The 23171-nt window shown below is 32.9% G+C and overlaps 1 protein-coding gene across 4 annotated transcripts in view; it reads right to left on the bottom strand.

Annotated features, from left to right (window-relative positions):
• Positions 1-10794: 10794 nt before the first annotated feature.
• The window catches only part of LOC144976688 (protein phosphatase 1 regulatory subunit 16A-like), a 51141-nt gene continuing 38764 nt past the window's right edge, over positions 10795-23171 (bottom strand). For 2 of the 4 annotated variants that reach the window (XM_078921027.1, XM_078921028.1), the window contains exons 10-12: positions 20745-20810; positions 15334-15454; positions 12498-14686 (exon numbers count right to left, since the gene is read on the bottom strand). In XM_078921027.1, coding sequence (XP_078777153.1) covers positions 13964-14686; positions 15334-15454; positions 20745-20810 — 910 coding nt within the window. In that variant the 3' untranslated portion in view covers positions 12498-13963. Of the gene's footprint in view, positions 14687-15333; positions 15455-20744; positions 20811-23171 lie in introns of all 4 variants that reach the window. The other 2 variants (XM_078921029.1, XM_078921030.1) reach the window with 1 other exon arrangement.

Genomic DNA, 23171 nt, shown 5'->3' with positions numbered 1-23171 from the left:
CACTTACTGTGTCTTCTATCCCTTAACATCTGCCTTCCGCTTGCTTTTTGTCATTGTCTTGAAATGAGATTACTTTGTCCCTTTCCTTGGCTGGGAGAGAAACGGTCAAATGTATTGTTTAAGTTTAGGGAGATTATATTTTTTTCCCCTTATAAATCATCTCTTTATTATATTTGTTGTTTTGAATGTATAATTTGCCCTGGTCATGGCTGGGATCTCTAATTGAGAGACTTGCGTTGGAGTTGAGACTCGGGTACATTTCCACAGAGATCACCTTCTTCTTTTTGTTCATTACATTTTGTCCGACTACCCTTTTCTAATGCCCTTAAGAGTCGAGAGCAGTGGAGTGCTGATAAGTTATATAAATCTACTTAGATCTTAGATAAAATATGAATATAACGAGAATATACAATGAAATATATACGAGTCATTATCATTCATTTTTATAACTTATTCATCTCTAATGCAATCCTGTACCCGTGTTATTTATTTGACACTATTGACTTTGCAATATAAAAAGAATTTCATTACCATAACGAATGATTGTAATAAAACACGCTGATAATGCTCACTTGCTCTTGTGTTTGTTTCTTTTTCCTTTAAAAAAAAAAAATCCATTTGAAGAACATAACAAAGTTGTTTGAATCTAATTTTGAATGGTGGGTTTTTAAAATTATTTATTTCGACGATTGGAATTCCCTGAAGGGTGTAGTGTTTTGGACTCGCCTGGGATTTAATCCTTGACTACTCCCTGTATCTTTTACACCATTTCAAGTGGCTTTGTGGCCATTACATTTTGCTCTGGAACTGTCTTTCTCTAGGAGAAAGACCGTTAAAAAAATGTATCTTCAGTGATAGGTTTTTAAAATTTCCTTAAAATATTTTTCTTGGGCACTTAGTCGCATAAATAATCCCAATAAATCGTCCTTCAGAGCCCTAAGACCCATGGATCCAGTTTTCTTTAGCATTTTACATACAATAGTAATTGCTTGCTACCCATTGGATAGGATGCTAACAAAGTACTTTTCACCAAAATCATACAATGCCAGCAACCCAATTATGACTAGAAACATCCATACTGCACTAAGGAATTACATCGATCATTTTGCTTGTAACGCAAGAGCTCTACCACTGGGCTATCCAGACCCCTTAAATAATCTCTAAATTGAAAAAATTACGTCCTTTTGGACAACATTACTAGATGCCATCGCCTTGACTTTCCATAAAGAATTATAGATAATCCATCGCCTGATATCAACAGAAAACACCCATGTTGTCCTAAATTACATAGTAAATTGGGGATTAATAATCTTGCTTAAGGGGAAAAAAACAAAAGTGCCTGCAGCAGGGCTCGAACTCGGGACCTTCCTGGTCACAAGTGTAATGCCCTTAGCACTCGGCTATCTTGTCTCTAGCTTTTGTTTGTTTGTTGCTTTAGGTCTCTTCCAACACAATTGAGGTTATATGAGAGACGGCTGAAACAAAAAAACAAGCAATCTAACAAAAATAGTACAAATGTAAATCAAAATCATAACCTAAAGATATCATAAGCTAAATTATAAATAACCAAGAACAAACAGGCAGAAGATTTACAGAAAAAAAAATATCCCCTGTCAAAAATACAATCACAAACCAAAGAAGCAGGATAGGCTAGTAAAGAGAAGAAGAAACGACATCACTATCGGATCGTACACCCATGCGAACATCATAGGTATATGATTCAAGGGTGATGCTCCCATCCAACCACCCGCTTGTCTCTAGCTAGACTTATAATCTTTTGGACTATTTCATCATCTTCCTTTTTCCATAAAATCAATCATAAAGGGGGCACCTTCAACAACAAGACTCAAATCGAGAAGACCTTTCCACCTTACAAAAATGGTAGACTTCAGTGTGGAGGAAAACTGGAGAGAAATGTGGAACAGGGAAACACCAAAAGGAGGAAACATTAAAGATCCAACCAAAAGAGTGCCTGCATTCAATAACGCCAGGAAATACTGGATTTCGTCAAACCGCCTCTTAACTGGACATGGCAGAACTGCATCAAATATGTGCAGATGGAAACTTGGAAACAGCGATACCTGCCAGAAATGTCAGGCAGCCCCAGAGACCAGCGATCACATCGTCCTCCACTGTCCAGTCACTAAACTTGAAGTGTGACTACGAAACCATCCTTAGGGCGGAGGAAGACTTTAGAAGCTGGGTTGACGAAATACATTTGGAGGTGTAGCCATACGCTACTACTACTACTACTACTTCCTTTTCACTTGTGCTGAAATAATTGAAAGGTGTCACAAGTTCAATTAAACCATTTAAAGACTTTTCTATGCTTTGAACTCCATATGTTCAATTGGGACAGGAGGAAGAGTTTCAAAGAAGAGGGTTGGGGGGGGGGGGGGGGGCTATCAAAGTATTTGAATTACTGAGATCCAAATGAAAAAGAAATTGCATTTTCTGACTCATCGAAGGAATCCCGCCATGGCAAGGGCAAAACAGAGTTGTCTCATTTCAGACAATGATAGTGATAGAAACCTGAACACAATAGATATAGGGGGATATAGTTGACCACACAACACCTGTTGGTCAATGACAAATCATCCAGGTGTTACTGTTACATTTGATAGTACAGCTTGGACAACTTCAATTCTTTTCCACAGTGCGAAAGCAAAACTCTAGAATTATAATTACAACACCAGTAAAAAATGTCATATATGCCGAAACCCATGCACCCTAATGATAGATGTGGTACAGAGGAAAATGGAGGCCAAATGAAGAGGGGAAAGACCTAGGCCTAGTTGTATAAAAAACATTTTAGAATGGACAGAGATGAAAGGAAGAGAGTTATATGATACCGTTGTTAACAGACGAAAGGAATGGGCAGACTTTTGTCATAGCAGAATGCGGGCAGCCAACGTCAATGAGGACGACGCTGGATAGTGAGTGAGTAAAAATTTATACTTAATATTGGATGAAAGAAGGAACAGTTTGTAAGCTTTCTCAGACGTAATCGTGTCAACGCTTATGGCCAAAAGAAAACAAAATTGTAGTCTTGTCTTTGATCAATCAGCTTCCTAGTCCAAGGAGCATCATAAGCGTTGGTAAGCCGGTGTTAACCAGTTAACTTTGTTACTCTGGAAAAACGTGCATTTAAAAATTTGCCAGAAAACTCGTCCTTCAAACAGACCCTCATCTTCATAAGGTCTCAGGTTTGAGAGTTTTTGCCAAGATGAGGGTCATTTTAATCAATCGATATTTGAAGGACGAGTTTTCTGGCCAAAATTTTAAAATATGTGTTTTTCCAGAGTTCGGCAATTAACTGATGAATACAAAGAGTTTTCATTGCAGCTGAGCGGGGTAGGATTTGTTCCAATTTAATTTGACACAATCTGTAAAAGCTAAGTCATGTTTATATTATTTGTTATCATGTTTTATTTATCTCTTTGCTATTGTAAATATCAAAATAATTTATAAACAATAAAAAAAAAATAAAAAATGAAACAAAATATAAATAAATAAATAAATGTAACAAAAATAAAAATAAAAAACAATATTATTATAAGCTTACAAAGGAATGATATGAATGGCATGTTTTGAATTATGGAGCAGTTGTAAGATGGAAGAAAGAGAAAAGATGGAGGGGGTGGTGGAGGGGATAGAGAATGTGAGTTTAAGAATGCAATACATAACTGATTGTTTTCTTTTCTTCTCTCTCTTTCTTTTTTTTTTTTTTTTCTTTTTTTTTTTTAGTTTTATGGCAATAACCACATTCTTAAGTTATATAAGTAGCCGAGAAATAAAACGAGGATAGGATTAGTTAAAAGTTAAAGAGAAATATGAAGTGGATCCAAGTACATTAGGATGTAAATAAATACCCAATGTAAAATAAAACGACAGGGGGGCAAAGCCCAGCCAGGCTCCTAAAAAGAACAGCCAAATTCTATAATACAGGATGATTAACGACACAGATAGGAATGTGTTATAATACAGAGAAATGGAAACCCTCTGACGGTCAGATTGAATTCATTTTTTTTTTTAGATCATTATTTCTCCTATTAATTAGCTGATGATAATGATAATTAAGATCACAGGGAAAAGACTTATGTTACATTGACTCTGTTTTGAGAAAACTCAAATTATAAATTTTAAGTCTTTTACTCTCCATTGCTTTGGGGTTTGTTTTTTTTCCTTTTCTCCTCTCTTTATTGGGATATCTGTGCCCTTTTTCAGTAAATTCATAAATCCATAATATTCCATCTTGACAAATGAACAACATTCTAATTCTAAGGGGCATAACTCATAAAATTTGATTTTGTGACACATGCCGTTTTTTCCCTGTGGTCTTCATTTAATTTGCTTTCATCAAAAGACAGGAAACAGCATTGAAATCCATTAACGAAGCCCAATTCACATTGCTGTTCACAATCTTTAGATGAAAAACGTTAAGATCTGGTTTCAGAGCTAAGTGTCAAAATCAAACCCTAAACTAAAATGGGTTAAAATCAAACATGTTACACAGCAGTTTGTTGTTTTTGTTTGTTTTTAAGGGTTTTACGGCGCTTGCAACACATTCAGGTTATATCAGCGCCAGTAAAAAGGAAGAAAATGGGATAGTAAAAAGTTCTAGAATTACAATTAAAGCACCCAAGAAAAAGTAAGACAAAGGGGAACTGAGAACAAATAGGGATCAGATGTAGATTCCAAGAGCATACCACCAATGTACTTAGTTTGAAATCACCTACAAGTCTCATCCAGGCACAAGCACAAAATCCAACAAAGAGGAATACACTCAAATGCTTACATTATACATTCAAAATAAAAATAATAATACATAACAGAGAGATGATTTACAAGGAAAAAAATATCATCTCCCAAAACAATAACTATGCATTTGACTGTTTCCCTCCCAGCTAGGACTCCGGCCAGAGCCAGGACAAAACCAAGTAATCCCATTCCAAGACAAAGACAGAAAGCATGTTGGAAAACAGATATAAGGGGATAGAAGACGCAGTATGTACCTCCCTGCCCGCTATGAGAGGTCAGGATCCCCACCCAGACACAGCAGTTTGACACGGATAGTAAAATGTTTCCATTTAGAGACAGTGACAATTTATTGATCCGTCAATTAACAATTACTTTCCTTTGCCAAATGTTTTGCGTCATCTAAATTTCTATTGATTTTGAATTCAGAAAAGTGAGTGGAGCAGGCACTTATGTTGATAATAACAAGAAATTAAGTGATTAAGAATAGGGAAAGTGCCAGAAGACAGATCTCTGATCTCTGTTGTCTTCTGGAACTTTCCTACTCACTTCATTTCTTGTTATTGATTTTTAATGAGACGGTGCTACTGATTTTTCTTCTCGTGACCCTCTCTCTGCCTTGATCTCGTTCTCTGCCAGGATGAACTCTGACATTGGGTTTAACCAGTTTACTGCCGTACTCTGGAAAGTCATGTGTTTAAAAATTTGGCCAGAAAATTCGTCCTTCAAATTCGACTAATTTAATAATAAAAATAATAATAAATAATTAATTTATATAGCGCCTAACCATCCATGTTAATCGTGCTCTGCTGCGCTTTACATAATATAAAAAAATAAAATAAATAAAAATCACGACACTACATAATAAGCATGAATACAGAAACAAAATCTAAGCAACATCTATTTCATTAAAAAATAAGCCTTACAGAACAACTCAGTCTTCAGACATTTCCTGAAAGATGATAAATTTTCACAGGACTTGGTCCGAGGACTGAGTGCGTTCCATAGGCATGGAACAATGGATAAATTTAAACAACCTTCACCTTGGCAACAACTCAAAAACCTGGGATTTCAAGAAAGACCTCGCGAGGTCCCAGGTTTTGAGAGTTATTGCCAAGATGAGGGTTGTTTAAATTGATCAATATTTGAAGGACGAGTTTTCTGGCCAAAATTTTAAATACAAGTTTTTCCAGAAATAATGGCAGGGCAAAGAAATGTTGAGTTTTTCTGTTGTGTGAGCAATCATATTAATTGTCCTCCTTCAAGACATATTAATCAAATTCACACGTCACGTGTGTAAGAATGTAAATTCCATGTTCAGTGTCAGTGACACAACAACATAATACCACACAGAGGTAGTGGGTAACAAATAAATCTATCTGTGCCAAGGCACTAACATTGTCACAAATCTGTGTAGCTTGAAAAAAAAAGTTGGATTTTTTATTTTACCTAATAATGTTCAGAACGCCTTTCCATAATTATTTGAGAATCCTAGGTGCAATTGAATAGCACATTTTAACAACATATATGACAGATATTGTTAGGGTTTGGTTTGTTTTTGTGTGTGTGGGGGGGGGGGGGGGGGGGGGGGGGTCTCTTCTGTAAAATTTTGTCAAATCAGTTCCACAGTTACAGAATGACGCAATCGATATTTATAGTTCCAATAAGTATTTGGTTTAACTTAAAACTTTACGCGTCGGTTTACAGCATGCTTTGATGATTTATAAAATGGAGTGACAGATGAAAAGATGTAAATGAAATTTTAATGGAATGTAAGTCGGTGATGCTGTTTAAAGCATTGCATAAAATTAAAAAACATAATAATAATAATAATAATAATATTAACAATGTAATTATATAGATTCTTTACAAGGTGATAAATTAAATACTAAAGCAAAGCGTGGGATATATTATTATTATTGATTAAAAAATACTATCATCATCATAATTATCATACATATCTTCATGTAAATTAATAAAATAATAATTTTGTTTTTGTAATTGAGCTTTGAACTCTCACCCCATTAGTTTTCATGTCAAAATTTCACCATTTTTCACAAGCACACCTTTACTTCACCAATGAGACATTGATAGTTCCTATGCTGCTCTGCCAAATGTTTCCCCAGCTCTGGCTGGCAAAATAATAACAAAACAAAAGTTACCCATGCACATAATATGAATCTGTAACCTTGTTTACAGTCGGTACCAGAAACATTATAATAATTGATCATCTCAGTGGCTGGCTTTAAAAAAATAAAAAATCCGAGTAAAAACAAAACAAACAAAAAAAAAAAACAGTAGAATATAATGAACAAAAATGAATGTAACAGCTTAAAAAACAACAAAAAACCAAACACGGAACTCTTCGGGCTCAAAACCCTTCTTCAGCTAAAAACAAAAATAATAAAGACATCACTTAATTCCAGACTTACAGCAGAAATGTATTTGCAAAATAGTTTTCCGACATCTGTCTGGAATTTAAGTGATGTTTGTCTTTATTGTTTTTATTATTAACTGAAGAAGGGTTTTGAGCCCGAAATGTTCAGTGTTTGGTATTTTGCTCTTTTTCGAAAGATTTTATATTCAATTTAGTTCATTATCTTCGACAGTCCACAACTACTAGCGGCTTAGTATCACTTTATCAAAAAAAAGGTATGACACAAACTGCTGCGTTATTTGTTTTTAAGGATTTTACAGTGCTTGCGACACATTTAGGTCCTTTCAGCGACAGTAAAAAGGAAGAAAATAGGATAGTCAAAAAATTGTATATTGACAATTGAAAAAAAAGTAAAACAAAGGGAAAGGATTCAAATAGGGAACAGATGTGCACACTATCAGTGTTCTTAGTTTGAGATCGCCTACAAGTCTCATCCAGACATAAGCACATGTTCCAACTAAGAGGAACACACTCAAATGTTTACAAATCATTATATATGTGAAAGAAAAAAATAATACAGTACATAACAAAGAGATGATTTACAATGAAAAAAATATCATCTCCATAAACTAACTATACATTTAACTGTTTCCCTCCCAGCCAGGGTATCCGGCCAGGGCCAGGACAAAACCAAGTAATCTCATTCCAAGACAAAGACAAAAAGCAAGTTGAAAAAACAGATATAGGAGGATAGAAGACACATTAAATACCTCCCTGCCAATTATGGGAGGTCAGGAACCCCACCCAGCAAACCTCTTCCGATCTCTATCATAACAATCTGCAAAGTGAATGACACTCATCTAAAGATTCTGTAAGGATCACATATAGTACACAGGATCAATGCGTCGCAGGCTTACACAATTCATACAGTAATACAATTATTATTCTCATCTGTTAAACTGAGCATTCATGACAAATTTGTAAATATTATACTTTAACAATCAATGACAAAAGGCAAAATTACAAGCAGTATAAATATACCTTTTTCAACAACAACAATAATAATGATAATAATAATAATAATAATAATAATAATAATAATAATAATAATAATAATAATAATAAAAATAATAATAATAATAATAATAATCATAATAATAATAATCATAATAATAATACTAATAATAATAATAATAATAATAATAATAATAATAAAAATGAAAATAATATCTATACAGGAATATTACCGCTTTCATTATCATCACGACTGTACAGCAATTGCATATCAATCCTATACAATAACAATTAACAAAATAACAGTAACAAAACAAAGTAAAAATACAATAACAGCCTTATAAATGAGTAGTGGAATTAACAACAAATGATAAAAAATTTGAAATGACATCATTCCATCATAAGTAAAAATAAAATTTTTTGCTCTGTTTCAATGCAATATTAAGACATTAAGAACTGCGAGTCTTTAAAAATGAAGAATATGAATGTGCTACAAACAGCACTTAAGACTATCAATTCGTCATACAATACTACAGGTCGTAAACAAAACATCACCAAAAAAGAAAAAGAAAAAATCAAGGAAAAACGTGATTTTAGAATTTCTGCCAAGACTTATTATGTTTTAGAATATTTTTTTTTTTTAAACCCGGGGAAAATCCTGATAAAAAACTGGAGTTGGCAGCTCAAGAAATGCCTTCAAATTAGCTATTCTGACATTGTTCCACCTAATACTAATAAATAATAATGTGAAATTGAATGTAAGCTTCAATTTAATTACAAAAACAGATCAAATGAACGTTTCGGGTTTCCCCGTTATCAACGAAACAGGATGAATGAAACACCACAGATGAATGAGATGATGTGGTAGTGGCGTAGTTAAGATGAATTTTTTAAAAATAATTTTTATTCATCTTAACTACGCCACTACCACATCATCTCATTCATCTGTGGTGTTTCATTCATCCTGTTTTGTTGATATTCGGGGAAACCCGAAACGTTCATTTTACCCGTTTTCGTATATGAAATTGAAGCTTACATTCAATTTCACATTATTATTTATTTCTTCGAGCTTCAAGCAGCACCATTTACATCGCCTAATACTAATGAGACTGAGAAAAAAATAAAATAATCAAATCGCCAAACAAGTATTCTGACCACGTAACTCTCTAGTTATATTTCACAAAACCTAAACCACAATTTAGTAAAATTTTACAAGAGATCCTGAAAAGTGTCATTTTTTTCCCCCAACACTACTCTTATTATTTCATTATTTTTTTTAGTGGACTCAACATCCAAAGAAAGAACACCAGGTCATCATGTGGTAGGTTGAGTTTAAAAAACTATGGAGAATCCAATGAAAAATAAATAATTGTTTTCATTTTGTGTTGCCCAATACATTCAAAAATTTATACCAAAAAGAAAATAAAAATTATAAGTTCCATGACCCCAAATACTTGCTAAAGACAACAAATTCCAGAAAAGAGCCTTTAAAAAACAAAATGGATAAAAGTAGTGTCTACGCTGAGATTCAAATTTCAAACTCATTTTGATCTTATACAGGTGAGTGGCTTTACACCTACAACCATCCAAACCCTCTCCAAATTTACAGATTAAAAAAAAAACAACTTTGTCCTGAGTTACAATAACTTTAATGTAAGTTAAAAGAGTTTCATTTCATTTTTTTGATTCTGTAATGTAAGTTGTAGGACATGAATGAAGGGTCTTAAATTATGAACACACACTTAGATGAAATATTCTTGCAAAACAACCGTTCATTTTAAACAAAATTCAACCTCGGATTAAAAATACCATGGCTATGAGTGGAATGCTAAATGACACACAAAATCAATTATAGAACAGACACGGGTGACCAAACTCCATGTATCAAGTATTACGCCTGGTCAACTCCACAACAAATTATAAATCAGACAGCCATACAATCTTCAGCCTGAAGCTTTGGCCTTAATGGAAGAAGAAAATCTAAATTCAAAATGGTCAGGATTTTAAAATTTTCATTTTTCCTTGCAGTAAATTTTACATTTTTCTTTTCGTAAATAAAGTCGAGTCAAGTTAGATAAAAAATTCATAACATAGACTCGAACTCCCATTTCAGTGCCAAGTATATAATACTTGACTGGGGCAATTCCGTCACACCATTTAACAAGACCACTGAACTCAAAAGGGAAGTGCTCAAATGTTGTGTACTCACAAAAATGTATTCTCTCCCATGACATCTTTGGCTAAGTATTATACATATTATCATAATCAAATTGATTATTGAAATTGATAAGTGGTAATAAAAAATAAAAAAAAAAAAATAATAAAAATAATAATAATAATAATAATAATAAAATAATAATAATAATAATAATAATAATAATAATAATAATAATAATAATAATAATAATAATAATAATAATTATATAATAAAAATTTATACAAGGCAAACATATTTTTCTTTATTTTCATGGTATTACAAAATTGTAAACGGCACTACTGTGATGATTATGATTGTAATTTAAGTTAATAGTGATTTGCACACACCACCAAAACTTTGTGAAAGTTATTCATGCAATAATGACAACAACTATCACTCCCAGACAAGCCTGCATTGGCATCGACATCTAATAAATAAATAACTTTGCTTTTCTTTTTTTATTTTTAAAAATACAAAAATACCAGAATTTAAATCTAAAAATCTGTATCAATCTCAAATGTGAGGTTCCCGCATTTTATTTCTTAAAAATAAATATATTAATAAATAATAATTCTAAATGTTTAGATTAGATGTATGACAGTGCAATTTGGAAGTATTCATTGGTGTGTCAAATAAAAAACACGTTCCATCAATTTTCCAAACATGCACTGGAGAGATAAAAATGGAGAAAAGAAGAAAAAAATCACAAGTTTTGGCCTTCTAAATATAAAAGCTGTTGTTTTAAATTTTATTATTCGTACAAGGCAGGCCTTCACTCATACACTTCCAAACAATCAAAATTTCAATACCAATAGTTATAAATACTACGTAAGTACATAAACGGTGGAAAAGTGAGTGGCTGTGACGAAAAAGATCTAAAGGGTAGATAGATGATACAGGCTAAATGAGCCCATTTGTTTGTTTTGTTAAAAGGGTTTTATAGAGCTTGTGCCGAAAAGGTAATATCAGTACATGGGTTAACTTTATCGATTTGAAATTCGGCTTTTATGCCCGAAGAAAAAGTACAATAAAAAGACCTGCAGATCTGGTTTGAAAAAGTTATAGAAAATTATTAGAAGATCCACGATTCTTTGTCTTATAAACTTGCAATGCCAAGTCTTGCCTAGCCAGATCCCCTTCAAAAGGGATTTTTAATGCAGTACTATGAAATGTTATTGAAACGTACAGACATACATCAATGTTCATTGATTCATTTCTTTGTTCGTTCATTCATTCATTTATATATTCTATTCTGAGGACTCTCTACACTCCGAGTGAGGGTGCAGATGTATGACCTTCGTGTCAGTTTAGATCATATTTTTGGGTCTCACATTAGGAGTTAAACCCCTAAATACCTAGAAATTACCCCTAAATACCTAGAAATTACCCCTAAATACCTAGAAATTACATTTATTATATAAAAAATTTTCTCTGAAAAAAAAAAAAATACCATTTGGAAGCCATCTTTCTTGTCATAGCCACTCAACAATTCCAGTCAAAATTGAGGCATCTGCCTCTTTGTTTTGTATGCATGGGATATGAGAAGAGGAGAAGCAGTGAAGGAGAAAGGGGGGGGGGGGGGGGAAGGGATGGGGAGTGTATGAGGAAAGATGTAGGAAATGATGAAAGAGAACATGAAACAATACTGAATGTAGAGAGAACGATTGGGTTGGCAGAATAGTGTATAATGAACCAGACTGCTGTTTACTGATATCAATACTGATATTACTTTTGTGTTGTCCAAAGGCACCTAAAGATATGTAGTAAACAGAAGAGAGAGAGAGAGAGGGAGAGAGAGAGAGAGAGAGAGAGAGAGAGGAGAGAGAGAGAGGAGAGAGAGGGAGAGAGAGGGAGAGAGAGAGAGAGAGAGAGAGAGAGAGAGAGAGAGAGAGAGAATAATATAATCTCAGTGAATCATTTTGTTACCAGCAATACAGCAATATCTGCATTGAAAGAACATAATTCAATAAAATAAGAAAAAAATTAAATGCTCTAAAATATCTACGGTCACTTGAAAGAGAATTTTTTTTTTAATTATAGTTTTTCGTTTCCTTGTTTTTAATAATATCAGTGATCTTACCTTAGTAAGTAAAATTAGTACTTTCTTAAATCAAGCGGTAATTTCATTGTTCTCGCAGCAGTGGAGTGCAATTTTAATTTGATTGAAAATGTTACAACAAATCACCTTATAACCGGGATAAAAAAAGAAGACAAAATTCTTACTCAGGTGTTCCAATGCAGATCCAATGTATGAAAGTCTCCTCAAAAAATATATAGACTTTATTAAAGACAAATAAATTATCCCATAATTTTCAAAACTCATCTGTTCACTTTTTCTCACTTTTTAAAAAAATGTCCAAACCAAGTTTCGATTAACATACAAAGTCACTGTTTCGTGTAGGGCCCTTTAATCTTAACTTTAAAAATTAATTATTTTAAAACACAAAGAGATCTTATATACAGTGGAATCCCGATAAAGCCAATGTTGTCAAATCAGAAAGATGGGTTGACTTTAAGCAAGGTTGACTTTATCCACTATCAACTGAACATACTTAGATAGAGAACAGAAACTTTGGATTCAACAAGAGAGATGGACGTTAAGCAGAAGTTCACTTTAAGAGTGTTGACTTTATGTGAATTCCACTGTAATAAAAGAATACTTCTGTCTCAGCAACTTTTAGAAAAACCTGTTTATAAAAGAAGATACTATATGTCTTGAGATTTGTTGCTTTTATTTGTTTTTGTTAATTTATAAAATTATCATTTAAATACCATCCTCATAACAGACATAATTTGTATAAAGGTTGTATCGGATACAATGCATACCAAGTACGTTTGTATATCTTTTACTTCCTTTATCTGGTCCTATATTTTGCCTGGCAAGAATAGATATCCGATCTTGGCAAGAAGCTTCATGGCTAAAGAACCCAAGAAAGGAGATAAAGGGTGGCTGCGAACAGACTTTACGCAACAAAATGGAGAATGATTGCTTACATCGCACAAGCAGGAAGTATCATCATCACAAGCTGTCTCTGCTAACAATGAAACTTACACAAATCTCTCTTTGCATATTTTGTAAAACAAGCTGTAATAAAAAGGCTTCAAGCCATAGGAACAGAAGATTAACCCTTAGCACCTATTTCTTTCAACCCAACTTATGCTGTTGTAACTAGTAAAAAGATACTTTTTGTTTGTTTGTTGCTTTAGGTCTCTTCCAACACAATTGAGGTTATATGAGAGACCGCTGAAACAAAAAAACAAGCAATCTAACAAAAATAGTACAAATGTAAATCAAAATCATAACTTAAAGACACCATAAGCTAAATTATAAATAACCAAGAACAAACAGGCAGAAGATTTACAGAAAAAAAAATATCCCCTGTCAAAAATACAATCACAAACCAAAGAAGCAGGATAGGCTAGTAAAGAGAAGAAGAAACGACATCACTATCGGATCGTACACCCATGCGAACATCATAGGTATATGATTCAAGGGTGATGCTCCCATCCAACCACCCGCAAAAAAGATACTTGGAAAGGCTTGAGGGTGACAGATAGAAAACAGGAAAGAGAAGAAGGAATGATATAGCTGCTCAAAACAATTTGTTTTAAAAATATCACAATATAACACAACATTTTTCCTTATCATCATCCTCTCCTCCCACTACTGGGGCTGATGGGGGCGCCACAAACCGTCTCAGCTGTCCGTCCCGGTTGCTGTACTGGACCCCAGGTTGATTGGAAGCGTTGTTGTTGTTGTGTCCGTTTTTCTTCTCCATCATCGGAGGGGGTGGGTGGAACTGACGCCCACCACCACCACCCTGGTTTGTAGAGCGACGGTTATTATTATTAGGCAAGCTTTCTAAAAACATGTTTTGGAAATGGGCGTCCAGCGCTTGTTTTTTCTCTTCTTTTACCCTGTCCTCCGGAGATACGACTTTATTGTTTAAACTATTAGAATCTCGACTCCCATTGCCACCGTTACCAGGGCGGGGAGAGGAAGAGGAGGTAGTGGAAGATGGTGTTCCGACCGTGCTCCTTGGAGAACGTACTGGCCGATTAACAACGACGGCATTGTTTGGAATATTATTGCTTTCGTTTGTTTTTTGGGACACACTGTAACGTTGTTGGGGATCAGATCTAGTACTAGAGTCTGTTGACAGTAAATGAGATTGTTGTTTTTGTTGTTGACAGCGTTGATCTTTTTCCAGATTGTTTGTCCAGGACGAGTTGATGATTTGACGATTATCGCCGCTGCCGCCGTCGTGATCCACATCCTCTATGGATATTGTGACATCATCGATATTTGTGGCGGGTAATTCTCTTTCCTCATCCACTTCCTGAAAAGCACATGTGAAATAGTTGAGAAAATGGAAAATCATGGTTCAAAAATTAGTTCAAGTTCAAAAATTTAATCCAAGGCTTTTCTGGTCAATAGCTATAATATTTCTCTGAACAAATTGCATTAACGACAATAACAACAACAGCAACAATAAAATAATGATAGTAATAAAAATAATAATAATAATAATAATAATAATAATAATAATAATAATAATAATAATAATAATAATAATAATAATAATAAAATAATAATAATAATGATAGTAATAATAATAATAATAATAATAATAATAATAATAATAATAATAATAATAATAATAATAATAATAATAATAATAATAATAATAATAATCAATAACAATAATAACAATAATAATAATAATAATAATAATAATAATAATAATAATAATAATAATAATAATAATAATAATAATAATAATAACAACAACAATAATAATAACAACAACAATAATAATAACAAATATGACATCAGCTGATGATCTAAAGGAGATTATCATTACTCATGACACAAATTACAAGAATTGTATGTTTGAAACTTATCACTGTTCTATTCTTGTAAGGATATAGATTTTTTTTTTTAAAGGACTATATAGAGCTTAAATCACTCGAATACAAAACTTACAGCAAGTTCATCATCGTCGTCCTGAAGCATTCGAAGACCAAAGTGCAAGGCTTCTTCGTGAGCTTCTTTCTTGAACAGATTACTCTTCTCTCCTCTGACACTGCTACGTCTCATCGATGTGCTGGCAGAATTCAAACAGAATACAAAGAAAATAATAATAATAATAATAATAATAATAATAATAATAATAATAAGAATAATAATAATAATAATAATAATAATAATAATAATAATAATAATAATAATAATAATAATAATAATAATAATAATAATAATAATAAAATTTTAAAAATATTGTTCCATTTTTTAAATTAGCCATTCATGAGTAGATTTGTAATCAAAGATTGGTTATACATTTTTGGCGTTAAGTCTGGCTATGATGATTAGTTAGCAAATTTAATATTTTTTTATGAGAACTGCAATGTGTTAATTCATGTCTATAAAGCAACTACTTGAAAATCGAAAAATTCGTTGTTTTTTTTGTTGTTTTTTTTTTTTTTTTGAGCTTTTTTTTCATCCCTACCAAACACAAATTGAATTTTTAAACTCCAATTTAAGCGTACAAAGTGCATGATATACATAATTTTGTAGATCAAAACAAGCGTTACAAAATAGTATTAAGTTCTTGTAAATATAACAACACCTTTTTTTTTAATATTATGATTTAAAAAACAAATCTGAGTCAGAAAAATGTTGGTTGTATCGTAACGAATGTGACGATTTTCCTATAGTTGGTATGGAGAGGGTTAAGATCCTCATGAAATTCTGAAATGGGAGCCAAAATTTAGTAATTCCACGAATTTTTCGTAGCAGTAGGCAGGTGTGTTATCGATGTGTTAATCTGTGTTGAAACATTTTAAGAATGACGATGGCTTCAAGCAAGTTATCTCCAACAAAGAGATTATGTCAGTATCGGAATAAGATTTTTCTTTTCTCACTCCCAGTATTAAAACATTTCAGTTTATCTTTGAAACACAAACACACTTTGTAAGAGTCAATAGCTATTGTAATCACTTTGTCATGACGGATGTTGGTAGACAAATCAAAATTGATATGCAAGTTTTTAATATTTTTATTTGCGTGCGGCTATGTGGTCTAGTGGTATGACACTCGCTTTCAGATCGGAAGGTCCTGTGTTCAAGCCTCGCTCGGCGCATAGTTGAGTCCTTGGAGAAGGCTCTTTACTCACATTCTCTCACCGTACTCAGGTGTAAAATGAGTACCTGGCCGTTAACAGCTTTGTCTCTGTCCCAAAATTTTAAAAAAAATTTTGGTGCTTTTTTAAAATAAACCTTATCAGATAAACATAACATCTTATTAGTAAATAGAATGTGCACAACTTCTTACATGAACAATTAGCTCGTGAGTGGATTTGACTGTGAACATTTACAAATTTATTGCGTTGAAAATGCCCTTTCTCTCTTTTTTAAAGAAATCGTAATTAATATAATAATTAATTAAGACCCTTTCCAGATGCAACAAAGAGAAGAAAGAATAAATAAATAAATAAATAAAATCATAGACATATATTTGCCAGATTTTATGATTTTACCTTTCATTAGTGTTTTGATAAAACCCAATAGATTAAAGAATTTTTTTTTAAAATAATAATTATCTATTATATATTGTTTGAAGTTAAAAAAAAAATAATCTATATTTTTTTACGAAAATAAATGATTATTGCATGCAAGGTTTCGTGCTAGAAAATTGAAATATTCCTGAGGTCTAGGAGATTTTTATAGAAAAGCACTTTGTTTGAAAAAAAGTAGATACCTCTAATGAATTAAACTGTCTTTCTAACAAAGATATAAATGAAGCTTATGTCGAAATTGGCATGTTACAATACAATCAAGGAAAAATTTAATCTTAACATGCAGGGTTGGGTTTTACCCTAACTAGACTTGATTACTTTTCTGGGCCCACTGTCTACCCATAGGTGACTGGGAAATGGGTCGGTTAGATCTGGCAGCATATTTTGTGATAAACTAGTGTCCTATCAAAAGGGTAATGAGCAACTGTTACTTTCTTTTTAATGCAATGAGAATCAAGATAAACTACAGCTTTGTGGGCCTTTCGACTCTAGCATAGTTTTTTTTCACCGACAAAGGAATATCAGTGATGCAACACAGGCTTTAAAGACTCAATTTTCATTGAAGCCCCTTGTCGTTTATGTTAAAGTAGTTTGTGCCATAGCTCTCTTGGTGGAGGGGGTCCCGTTAGCTCAGTCTGTAGAGTATGTGCTTCACATGAAAAGGAGCTGAGATAGATCCCCGGTGAAGTCGAGATATTTTTTTCTCACTCTCCTGTCCACCCAGCAGGGATTGGGTAGTGGAGTCTGTTAGATCCAATGGAAAGTACTTTGCAATAATAGTCCTATCTGAAGGGTAACAAGCAATTGTTATTGTCCTTTTCACGCTATCTGAAAGACTACATATTTCTCTTTGTGGAAACAGTAAAATATCATTTATGATTAGAGTAAAATCAACTGCCGAAGGTGCTTTAAAATTTACTAGTAGGTCCTATAAGAGTGATATGATTAATAATGAGTATATTTGAATCATCAGACAGATATCTAAGTCTAGGACTTTCCGTTTCCCATTGAAAATAATGCCTAATTGTTTTTAGTAGCCATTTTGCTCAATTTCATGACACATCATTTTAATATCAGTGAATAGCATTAAGATAAAGATACAGGGACAACACTGAAAAAAAGACGTGATAGATGAATTGACATCTTGTATATTTTTTTTCTTCCTATCTTTAATTTTTCTGTTATACAATTATACAAAATAGTGAAAACAGCTAACACCGAGATCCCTGAGAGAAAAAAAAAATGTGAGTTTCATTGGACACATATTGTATTAATATTGTATTAATCATACATAACATTCCAAAATGTAAGTAAAATTCCATCAAAGTGAGAGTTAAATTGGCGCCAACACAACAACATTAATTCTGATATATTTCTTCCATCCTCGATATAAGATAAATCTTACAGTACTTCACATTCAATCCTCATTTCTTTTTTAAGTTGTCTCCTTTTCACTCCTTTTCTAACTTCCCTCTCTTTCTTTCTTTTCTTCTTCATTGTCTCCCTCTCCCCCCCCCCCCCTCTCCCTCTCTCTCTCTCTCTCTCTCTCTCTCTAGCATCTCTCTCTCTTCTCTCTCTCTTCTCTCTTCCCCCCCCCCCCCCCCCCCTCTTCCACTCAAAACAATTTTATAAGGAAACCTAACAGCTTCCATTGTGTAATTTATTTGAGAGGGAAAAAAAATGTGAAATCAAAACTCATTTTAATGAGAAAGAACATGGATTGCACTGTTAGAGAGTCTTTTCGTGAAGGAGGAGTGGGTATTCCTTAAATCAAGGTTTTCTATCTAGCCACGATAAGAGACTTTGATAAAAAGGCATTATATATAACGTAATCAATGAATGCATGATCTCAATGTCAAAGCTTTATCAATGATAGAATACAGTTGTGAAAAACCCATCAATACATTTATAAAGCATTCTTGGAGTTGGGATATCGATATAATAAGTAACTAGATGGAGATCAGGTGGAGATCATAAAATCAGTATTGTTGTTGTTGTTATTGTTGTGGTTATGGTTGTGGTTAATGTTTTCCTTTGTTTTGTTTTTGTTGGGGTTTCTTTTGTTTTTTTTTTGTTATTCTTTTTCACTCTTTGTTACGTGTTTTAAAAATTCAATTCAAAAATAGTAATATATATAATTATATCTAAACTTTATATTTTTACTTCCCCTTTTATCTTTTCTTTTCCTTTTGATTTTTTTTTAAGGATAGGGTGGGGGGGGGGGGTACAAAAACAAAACAGGATATTTGTGATTAAGCGTTAACAATAGTGAACTTAAATAATTGAATTAAACATCAAATCATTTCAGAATTTGTTGTTATACTACTAATAAAGCCAGTCTTAGAAAGGACCTGTAGTTATAAAGTCACATTTCATCGCATTTTTTGTTTATCTGATGAATCAAATTGAAATTGATGAATGAAAATTTTGCTCCCATGTAATGTGTACCGAAGGCAAATTCATTATAACCTGACAATTAACTCATGAAAAATAACAATGCTACCAAGATCCATCATGACCATTTGTCAACCCCTCCCCCCCCCCCCCCCCCCCCTATTTTTTTTTTTCTGATTTGATTGTTTAAATTTCAGGTCAATTCCTTCTATGCCAGGTCATCTTCATTCAGTATTCCATCTGTTTCAATTTATATTTCTTTTTTTTTTTAGTTACAAATCCCATTGTCAAGTAAACACTCCTGACGAATAAAAAGTAACTCAGTTAGTTAGGGTTTTTTTTTAATTGAACCAAAACAATTAAAGATTTACCACCACTTATATGACACTCCATTATTTGATATGTAACACATAACTGAAATCACCACACAGGGACAAAACCATTTCTCGTTTTTCCTTTCCTTATAAAAACAATTTAAAAAAAGAAAATCATTCAAAAAATTTGCTAAATCAAAAGAAAAACGTGTATATCTTTTCCCATGTCAGTCTGTTATGTCGGACACTCCAGTTAACCAGATAATTTGCTGGGATCTTTATTAATAAATCAGATAAGTGAGGTAAGACAGTTTCAAAAATTCAAAAGATGAGAAAAGAGCCAGGGTTACAAGTTTAATACAGAGATTGTTATTGGGTGATTAATCACTGGATAATGAAAATAAATGGACAAAGAACAGCGCACAAACCAAAAAAGAGAGAAAACATGAGATCAAAACAAACAAACAAAAAAAACATATTAATGTGACGAAACCAAAACACGACAGAAAAATAAATACATGGAAAACAAAAATTGCATTCAACTTTAAACGACGTGATGCGAGGAGAGGAGAGGGGTTGGGGTGGGGTGGAGGTCGTGGCAGTGACGAGGACAAAACCAATGTAAAGTATCCAATCGGCAATGTTATTCCCTTTTTTCAATAATAATTGTAAATAAAATGAATACATTTTCTTTTTATCAAGTCCCTTTTTCTTTCTTTTATTTCAATTTATTATAAACCTCACCATCTGTCTTCATCTATCCGCATGGAACTAATGTTTAAAAGTAAATTTCCAGGAATTCGTTTGACAATACGAGAAATAATCTTTATTTTGTTTCAATGGTTTTTAAAATAAAATGCATGGTTGGGTTTGGCAATTTGTTTGTTAATGAGTTGGATTTTTTCCTTCTGTGAATAATTAATAAAATAATACAAGCTTTTGACACCAGACATTTTTAATAGCCAAAAGAATTTATATAGCATTAATAAATTTCTCTTTGATTGCCTCTAAGATAAATCAGTAAGCCTGTCCTGTGAGGAAGAAAATAGCGATAGCAATGGGTGGTATGGAATGGAAATGGGGGGAGGGGGGAGAGTGGTATGAGCTCAGACCTGGCCAGATTAGATTTGTTGAGAGAGGAGTTTGAGCTATACACGGAATCTTGCCAGACACCAAGGCTGCATGGGGGAAGGAGGGGTTGGGAGGTGGAGAGAAAAACAAAAAACAAAACAAAACAATGCACCACTTAATAATTAAACAAAAGGGGAGATGGGAGGGGGGGGGGGGAGAGAGGAGGAGGAGGTGGATGAAGGAGATGATGCGATTCTGTGTGACACAAATAAATTTCTCTATGATAATTAATTTTTACAATGTTAAAGTTACCATACTGAAATTTGATCTATTGCCAAAAAAATATCAGACATATTTTAATTGAAGAATGTCTATCTTTACCATACACACCTTGATGTGTATCTTTATACATAATTATGAAATTCAGACTTGGCAAAAATTATGAGTCGTACATATAACTGTAAGCGTTGCAATGATTCCACGCATGACTTTAGGCGGTTTCATGGAGGAAAGTTCAGGGGGATCAATTTGCCTGAAAGATAGATCAACAAAGCCAGGTTGCCTGAAACAGATGCTTGTACCCGCCAAACCTTAAACATAAATGACATAAAGAGTCAAAATGCCAGCGATCGATTATTATTATATCCAAAATACCAGCAGAATATGCCGGAATATGCCAATCAACTTTCACCCATGGGTAGTTTAGAAGTTTCCACTTTTGGTACTGGTAAAACAAATTCCTGGTTTTTATTTATTACCTTTCTCTATTCATTTGAATTTTCAAGCACATTTCTCCTTCTTCCATAAATGATTGATATTTTTATTCTTTTAACACGTTCATCACAACTAGCGTGTTATGTCTCTATAAGGTTTTCACACAAAGCGTTTTCCTACACGTGTCACCCTGTATCGCCATCAGCACGGTCATCAACATAATGAATCGGGTCTATGCCAGATAACAGCTCTGATCTGACACGATGACCAGACCATCTCTTGGGGAAAGACAACAAATGAATTGATTCCATTTTTAATCTCTTATGATGGCCGCCACCATTAATTAAAACTCAAAACTTATAATAAGCACGTTGTAGTAATCAAAAACTTCTAAATGGTGAAGAATCAAGAGATATAAAACATCCTCATTAGTAACGCTTTTTTTTTTTTCAATGGCATAAAACGCATTTTATTATTAGTGATTTTTTAAAATCTTTTTTTCTTTTTTATAATTGTTAATATAATTTCAAAAACAAAGAGAAAATAAATTATTCATTTGTTGTCTTTTGAGGATTAAGGAGGAAGTACGGGCTATATCCACAGACCTGTCCATTCTGCTTTGACAAGAAAAAAAAACAAAAAACAAAAAAACAAAAAAAAAAAACAGAAAAAAAACAACAAATTTTTAAAAATTTACAATTCATAATCGAGCTTCAATTCTACTTCTGTCACCATTTTCACAACAACAAAAAACAGCAATAATGGTGAAGCTACTCAGGCTTCCTAAGTCACACAATGTTACTGTTAACTTGAAAATTGCAAGGTCCACGGTTAAAAGCATATAAACCATAGGAAAAAAAGATTATGATATAAGGAATAATAAGAAATTCAATAACGATATTAAAGGATTGAGATGTGTTTTTGAAGCGTGTATCGGTATCGAAGTTCAAAAATGACTAACGCGGACATACAATTATTCAAATATACCAGATAATTATTATGACAATGATACTCTTTGAATAATATGCCAAACAAAAATGTTCAAATCACAAATTATTTTTTTTAATGCAGCAGACTGGCTGGTCTATGAAGGTAATAGGGGGGTGGGGGGAAGGGGGAACAATAAAGATAATAATGGCAGAGAGAAATGTGTGGATTTATAATAATGTTGATAAAAAGGAAGGGTGATGGTTAAAGAGGATGGAAAATAAAAAAATTACTAAATGAAATGGTCACACAAAAGACGTACTAAAATCAAACATTTCTTACTCTATTCAATTCATTCAAAACAAACATGCATGCATACCAAACAATTTTTAAAACTAACATTTTGACGACTTTTGCTGTACAAAATTACCAAAAAAAAACAAACTTAGAAGAAAAATTTTCAATTAATTTTAACAATTTGGTGGTGGGGGATACTCTTATTTCTTGATTCTTATACAAAACAACTTAAAATCAGAAATCGAAAACCTCTGACCGAACCAACGCACTTGAAAATGATTACCATAAAGTAGCAAATTATCCGAGAGTCCATGAGATACAAAATATATTCTTAATTCAATTGTCCATTAAAATGAAAGACAATAATCATTACTTTGAATTCAATACTAAAACAGAGAATCGTATACTTAAGTGCTATACAATGACAAAACGCACGTCTTGTTTATTTTGACCAGAGACCAATCACCATGTACCAACAGTAAACAAACCAAACTCTTCCAAAAGTCTTAAACTTGAGACTTATTTGGAAA

This window comes from Berghia stephanieae, chromosome 7, assembly GCF_034508935.2.
Source record: "Berghia stephanieae isolate SIO BIC M18660-M18661 chromosome 7, UCSD_Bste_1.3, whole genome shotgun sequence".
Classification (NCBI taxonomy): Eukaryota; Metazoa; Mollusca; class Gastropoda; order Nudibranchia; family Aeolidiidae; genus Berghia; species Berghia stephanieae.
This window is presented reverse-complemented; position numbering and strand designations above follow the sequence as displayed.